Raw genomic sequence first — 8,229 nt, 5'->3', positions numbered from 1 at the left:
TAATTCCTTTCTTTCCACACTCAGGATTCAGGCGCTTCGTTTCTTCCATACTGCAGCCTCTGACAAGTCACCAACTCACCTTAATCCTCTTCCAACACCCCCAAAAGCTCCCCATCCCCCGTTCTTAGCCTGTTCCGTCCACCGTCAGTTCCAATGACGTGTCGCTCCTCCATTGGCCAGACCTTCGGCGCAACCCACTCCTACCCCTCATAACGGCGCCGTCAAATCCCTCCGTTTCCAGATTCCCCCGTCACTGTTAAACGGAGTCTGGACCACCACGATACAACGCACCATCACTTAATAAAATTAAACATATAGTGTGCTAATTACCCAATCACAACCGTTGAACCCATTTCGTCATTATCACTATTTTTTTCGTCGTCTCCGTACTACACGCGCCACCAAATTACGCACACACACCCCACACACACACACACACTAACACTTTCCCTAGAGAGTGTAAGGAAAGGAATCGCGGGAGCACGTGGTTGCGTTCGAAGCCAGCAATGGAGATTGCTCAGGTCGGTGTGAGGACAAGGGCTCAAGCTGCGTTAGCCATGGGAGCTACCACGTCACCTCCAACACCACCTAAGAGAAGGAAGATAAACAAAGCCAGGAGCAGTAATGAAGAGCGAAAATTATCAACGGCGTCGTCTTCAGCAATCGTTAAGCTCGGGAGAAGGAGGAGAAGCGCTGCTTCCGTCGTTGATGCGGTTCTGCCGGAGGCGGCGACGGAGGAAAGGTGCTCTAGCCCTAACTCCGGTGAATTCCTGGTGTCTTGTTGTTGCAGCAATGGATCTGTTGGGGATGACGAGGAGAGGATCGAGTTGTCAGATCTGGAGGTATGAGAAATTGACTAAGAGCTATAGCTAATAGCTCCTTTCGTTTTCTATATAAATTCTCTGAACTGAACAAAAAATAAATGTTGTTAGTGGAGCTTACAGATTTTTATTGAACTTTCGTTTTGTTCGCTCCTTACTTAATTGTTTCTCATTGTCTTCAGTATTTTTATTTATTTCTCCAAATTTAATGCACCGCATTCAACTTTTTTTATTATTTTAATTTTGATTTATTTTGTGTCTTTCAGGTGGAGAGCGCGCAAGTTGAAACATCTACGTGCAATTGTGGAGACGAAACTGAAAGGTTTTGAATTGAACGGATCTCTAACCATTAATTTTTAAATTTGAAATTTCCTCATCAGACTTCATTGGATTCTCTTTTTGAAACTCTTCAATAATAATCCAACTGCATTGAGTAGTTTTTGAAAATTATATTTAAAAAAAAAAAGCATGAAATAAATGGGTCTCAACAGCCATAATTCCTTCCGTTCAAAATTTGCATCTCACTATATCTATTGAATGTGCTGTATTAACTTGTAACTCAGTAACGGAACATACGCATAGCTGCACATAACGTTTGGTTGCATTTCCGCCATTATTGGTGAGTGCAGGAGAGAGATGAACCATGGAGGGCGAGACAATTCACAAGAGCTGGAGTCAGTGGAAACCGATTCTCGCCGTCGTCCTTCGTCAACGGTGCAAAACATGCCAACGGAGTTGGAGCTCGAAGAATTCTTCGCCGCAGCTGAGAAAGACATCCAGAAAAGGTTTCAAGAAAAGTAAGTTCAGAATTAGTATCTTCACATTTCTCTTCTTACTCTTACTTTTATAAATTTTGCTATCACATTCTAGACGTCATCATCAGCATCATGGTTTTCATTCCTATTGAAAAATTCTTTGCAGGTATAACTATGATATTGGGAATGACGTGCCGTTGGAAGGACGATACGAGTGGGTTGAATTGAAGCCATAGAAGAGGCCGGTAAATGCATCACAGCATTTTTAGCTTATTGCTCGCGCCATTTCCAACACGCTATCAATTAAGCCAACCTCATGAAGAAAGAAGACACACTATTACTATTACTACTGGTGAATATGATCCCGTCTCAACATGCCACTTTGCTGACTCTATTCTTACGTTTAGTTTAGGTATTTTAATTTCACATCTTATCTTCTTCTTCTTCTTTACGCTAGCCAACCAGGACTCTCTTGTTCTGGAGTACAGCTTTAATTTATATATGTTCGTCGTGCTTAAGAGTGAAAAAAGAAAATTCCGAAATTCAGCTTCGTTTGTTCTTTGTACTACGGGTTATATTTTATATTAATGTGCATAAATTATGTTAATTCCCAGTTAATGTTCTCTGTCGTCTCGTTCTTTTTTTCTTTTCCCCCCGAAACTTTCGTTTGTTTATTTGCTGGCGTCAAGTCAATGATTGTATGATTAATTATATCTTTTTTCACTTTTTGATTTTGGACATTTCTTTTCATATAGATACATGTATGAAAAAGTTTTGTTAAAGGGGGAAAAGGATAAAAGAGAGAAATGAGGAGGAAGAAGATTAATAAGCAGCAGACAGTGAAAATGGAGAAATTAGCGAGTGATAAAGAGCAGGTGGAGGTGTGATGTGGGTTGTGTTTAATTGTTGGGAGTGGGAGGGGCAGGTACACGCTCCATGCCGTGTAAGCTACGGGCACGTGTTTGCGAGGGTGGGAAAGCTGATCCGTTTTATATCCACCCATGTGAGAGTCTTCCAATCTTTGGAACCAAATCAACTCCACTTTCACAAGTACAACAAAATTGGTACCGGAGAGTAAAAATGTAGAATATACGTTCATAATATTCTTTACTCACAGTCCCACACCTACCTCTTCTCCCTTCACTTCTCTATTAAATTAACCAATACATACACCCCCCGGCACCAAACTACGCACACACATACTCCAATTGCATTTGTTATAGATAGAAAATAAAAGGATGAGGAGCTAGGAATACAATGAGATGATGATCATGATGAGAGGAAATTTAAGGGTGGAGAAGCAAGGAGTGGTGATGAATTGATGTGGCAAACATATTTGTGGTCCAACTATTCCAACATAGCAATATGTATAGGTTGAGGTTAGGCGCCTAATGGGACATGGTGAAGTTATTCGGCCGTCGTTTTAATTAGTTTAGCCAAATTTTAATTAATTTTTTTTGCATTGTAGTGAGAGAGAGAGAGATAGAGAGAGGGAGAGAGAGGAACGTGTCTACCACGTACTATCGTAGTAATAATAGGCAGCATATTAAGGAGAGGCTATATAGAGTGCAAGGTAGCTAGCACATGGGTTTGAGGATTGAGTAAGATTCCCTGCAGCATCAGCGTGTGGATTTCATGATTTGCTGTGTGGGTTGTTTGGGGGAAAATGAAGGGAGAGAGAGTATGAGAGGGTCAGAGACGATATCTCTCGACCAGCTGCTTCCTGCTTTTTTCGTTATGCCATAATCATTGCACTGCGGATCACGGCAGATCAGAGTATACATATATGATTCTACTGCTGGAATATCAGATACGACCCATCACCCACATTCTTATTATTCTTCATACCACCAAACCTACCTTTTCAATTTCAAGCACTCCTCTTTCTGAAAAATATATTTTTTTCAATTCAATGATTTGTCTATCTATGTCTAATTTACAAGGGAATGTATGTATCTAGATAAGGCACTCATGCTCAAGTTTTAGTTCCTTTCAAACATTATTCGCCATTATTAATTTCGATTGTTTTGGGGTCAATAATTTTTTTTCGATTATTCTATTTTATCATTTGGTTAATTATTATATCACAAGTTGTGCCTGTACGTATCTATATCCATGACAAGATAATTTTTTCATCCTATAACCATTTATCACTTGCAGCTTGAAATAGGAAGGACAAGAAAACAAAAAACAAATTCAAATTAATGGGATAAGATTGTTCTTTCTCCTAATTGGGACGTAGGGCCCTCCGGGATATTTTTTTATTATTTTACAGTATACACGTCATGACAAGGTGATGATGCAAGATGTAATTCACAGATGGAATAGTATTCCATATCCACACAAGCTATACCCAACTCCTTATTTTGTCCTTCCCCATCATCCAGTGCCAACAGCCACCAATTAAGAGCACAATTTGTTAGCTACGAGTACATGTACGTGAAACCAAGATCCCTGACATCCAATAAATAAATAAATAGTATTATTGATGATTTTTCTTTCTAAAGGCTTCATTCATCCCCACTTCTAATTATTTACATTTTGTCTTGGTGTCTTCAATTTATTGTGGCTAAGAGAGTAGTCTTCTATATCATATTCGTTAGTTGATAATAATATAATATTTGGTGCAAGCTAGTGGTCAACAATTTGGACGAGAGTGAGATATTGGTATTAAAGTAATTAATAAAGGTAACTAATATAGGAGGGTTCTTAATTAGGATCCTATACATACATAAAAAAGACACATTATATATGGGAGACAAAGCCATATGGGTTAACCTTAAGTTGGCGTTAAATTAATAAAACCTAAGAGAGAGTACAATATACATAGGTAGAGGCAAGTACGATGTATAATTTGATTTGAAATGGTAATCCGCAGCTACAATGAAGATTGAAGAGTACAGAGGGGGCATGTGGAAAAATTAAAAACATGAAGTGAGAGTAGTAGTGGCGGATGATTATTAATAAGAGAGAAGAGAGATAGCTGGGGTGGTAGGGAGTAGGGGCCAATGCATGCCATGTCATATTGAAAGAGGGGGTTGGTTGATAGTGAAAAGTTCTAAAATTGGTGAAATTGGTGTCAGTGAGAAAGGTGAGGGTAATGTATTTAGAAGAGGAAGTTGAATAGTGTTGATGATTGAAAGATGGAATATTAAAGAAGGAAGTGCCAAATGGGCACAAACATTAACACTAATATTTAGAATGGCGTCACGCTATACCATTCTTCTTGGATCTTGTGCCCTCTGCCTATTCTCTTCTTTTCATGCTAGTTTTGGCCCCCTTCATACCCACGTGGAACATTATTCACTTCCCAACTGCCTCCTTCCAAACTTTACATGCATATGCTTACATCCCATGCACCCCAAACCTTTCAATTTCAAATCTCTCTTCCCTCCTTATTTTTCATTTATTCTTCCATTTCTGCTTAATTAATAATTAGCTTATGAGAAATAATAGATACCATCGTAAGAATAGATTTTTAATAACATATCTAAATAGTACATATATTCTTAACACTCATTCAAATACATTTACACTTTATTTGAATGAGATAAATTTAGAGAGAAAAAAATTGAAGGAGGAAAAAATAAATTAAAAAAGCGATTTTTCTTTGTTTAGATTAATGGTGAAATTGGATAAAAAATACAAAAATGTATGTGGGACTCAGGTTAAAGTTTTCTCCTCAAAGTAGCGAAGAAAATTGATATTAAAATGGGAGCAGAAGTAAAAATATAATTTTTTTCTTTCAATACAATTAAAAATACATTAAAAAAGTTATCCTTTAAAAGACAACAAAAAAAGATAAATTAAAAAATATCTTTATCGTTAACAAAGATAACACATTAAAATTCTGAAATATAATTGGGATCACTATTTTTTTTGTTAGAAAAATAATTTAAATATATTAGTATATTATAATTTATATATAAAATAGGTAAGAGTGTTAATGTAATTTCACTTGATTATGATTTTTTTTTCTCCTTACTTTTCCTTCCATCCAAACAAAAGAAAAATTTCCACTAATTTTTTTTCATTCATTTTCTCTTCTTCCAAACAACATAAAAAAAATCAACTTTTTCTTTCACTTTCTTTCCTCTCATTTTCTTTCCTTTCATTTTCCATCTTCCATCCAAACAAAGTGTTAAAAAGTGTAACAAAAAATAAAAAAAAATAATACTTTAGAAAAAGGCTACGCTTTTTAGGTTTCGGAGATACTTTTGTGGGGATGCCTATACTAACATTGCCTATTCACAAAGACTACACTTTTGAGAATAGGATGCGTTTTTCAAGTGATCCTATTAATGACCAAAGACTATGCTTTTCAACACCAATAGTTATCAGAATTTAAAAAAAATAGGCTACATTTTTTAAGATTACTGCATCACTTTATAAACATAACAAATAATATACCTATAGCTACTTTATATAAGTGTAGTCTTTTGTCCCTCATTCTAAAACTAATATTTAAGAATATAATTATATATATAATTCTGTATTTTTAATTAAATTAGCTCACATCTCATACTAAATTAAGCATATCCATGTAAAAATATGTATGAGATCAGACCACTTAGAATTTACTATTAATAAACTACAGAAAACCAAAATATGATCGTATGAATAATATAGAACAATTTCATATATTTATTCAATCAGTGGCAGAGCTTGAAACAAAATTTTACGGAGCCAAAAATTTAACATAAAATTTAATAATAATAGTTATATCAAAATAAAATTTATAAATATAATTATTCTTTCAGTTTATCACTAATAAGATAATAAATAAATAATTCTACAGCTAAAAAATATAAAATAGTTTATAATAATATTCTTCGAGTCTTTAGTGACTTAAAATTTTCAATAATTGAATTAGAACTAAACTTTTCAACAATTTCTTTTTCAATGTAAATAACCAAACAATCTGCGAAAAAGTTGTCCTCCATTTTATTTCTCAACCTTATCTTCATTATTTTCATTGCTAAAAATGATCATTCTGTAGTAGCTGTAGAAACTGAAAGAGTTAATATCAGAAGAATCAATCTATCAATCAAGTAATACACTTTTAACTTTTTTGTTTCTACTAAACATCTACACAGTTTATGAATAGTTGACAAATTCTTCATTTCTAGATGTTGATGAGTATCAAGAATAAAATGTTGAAGTTGAAAAGACAAATTAATTTTCTCTTATTTAGTAAAGTCTTCGAGATAATAGCTGTCAATAAGAGAAAAAATCTTAGCAATGTCAAAATTTTTGTAAGTATCTTTAGGCATGAGAATAGAGCTCAAACTTAGTAGAACCATTGCTTGATCATTAAATCTATTATTTAACTCTTGTAATTGTTTATCAATTGTGACTAAAAATTTCTCCACTCTAAAATAATGCTCAACTGTAATATGATCTTTTTGGTGATGCGAGCGTCCTTGCCTTGTAACATAAGAAGCAGTTAAATCAGTAATTAGAATACCATGTTGCTCACAAAATAATTTCACATTTTTTAATAATTCCTCCCATCTGTCATTGCTCATGTTTTGAATAAGTCTTTTTGTAAAATTAACTAGTTGCACAACATTAATTATGTCTTGAGACTGCTTTTATAAAACTTGACAAAGAATATCAGTTCTTCCCATAATATCTTTCATCAAATGCAAGATCAATATAAACTCAAATGAGGTCAGTGTATTATAAGCACTATCTGCATCACCACGTTGAGAATAAGTTGATCCATCAACAATTATTTTTTGTAAAACAGTCAACATTACACCATACATATTTATCAAACTGCAAACAGAAGAGAAATGAGAACTCCATCGAGTATCTCCTACTCGTTTCAAAGTACCAATTTGACTTGCCCCTTTACTAGTTTTAAGTTCATCAATCTCTAATAAATGGACAATTTCATCTGTCTTGGCAGCATGTAACTCATCATATCACTTACTAGAAGAACAAATGATGTTGACGATGAAAGTCAATTTAAAAAAAATTGATGCACATGAATAACTTCTCTTGATACAATACCTAATGCAAGTTGTAATCGATGAGTAAAATAGTGGATATAGTATGTATAAAGACAATCTTTTAAGAATAATACTTGTAACGCATTCCATTTTCTTCTCATGTTGTTGGCACCATCATATCATTGACCACGAATATTAGAGACATCAAGACCATGTCGAGAAAGAATACCACACAATTTTTGTTTCAGAGTTAATGATGTAGTATCTTTGACATGTACAAGATTAACAAAACGCTCTTGAATTAAACTATGTATATCAACAAATCTCAAAATAAGTGCCATTTATTTTTTTTTTTTTTGGATTTATCACGAGCTTCAGCTACTACAATGCAAAACTTAAAATTTTTAATTTTCTTACAAATATGCTTTCTCACTTTGTTTGAGAGAATATGCAAGATTTTTTTTTCAATTTGATGTGAAGTATATTTAGCATTATATAGATCATTTTCTAACATATTTTTGCAATTTCATCATTGTAACATACTATGAGTTTTATCATTTTTAAAAAAATTATCTTGATTTTTTTATTCTGAAGTCTCATAATGACCTCTGAAAGCACAAGCTTGAAATGTCAAAAAGAAGTTAGAAAGATAAATATCAAAATTTATAATATTTATTAAATTTTTTTACCAATTTA

At 34.0% G+C, this 8,229-nt stretch overlaps 1 protein-coding gene across 1 annotated transcript; it reads left to right on the top strand.

Annotated features, from left to right (window-relative positions):
• LOC107642787 (cyclin-dependent kinase inhibitor 7) lies at nucleotides 369-2,193 on the top strand. Its single transcript, XM_016346261.2, has 4 exons — nucleotides 369-842; nucleotides 1,088-1,143; nucleotides 1,451-1,618; nucleotides 1,743-2,193. Exons 1-4 carry the CDS (start codon nucleotides 507-509, stop codon nucleotides 1,810-1,812), a joined length of 630 nt encoding a protein of 209 aa, XP_016201747.1. The 5' UTR covers nucleotides 369-506; the 3' UTR covers nucleotides 1,813-2,193.

The sequence above is a fragment of the Arachis ipaensis genome, chromosome B05 (genome assembly GCF_000816755.2).
Source record: "Arachis ipaensis cultivar K30076 chromosome B05, Araip1.1, whole genome shotgun sequence".
NCBI classification, from domain to species: domain Eukaryota; kingdom Viridiplantae; phylum Streptophyta; class Magnoliopsida; order Fabales; family Fabaceae; genus Arachis; species Arachis ipaensis.
This window is presented reverse-complemented; position numbering and strand designations above follow the sequence as displayed.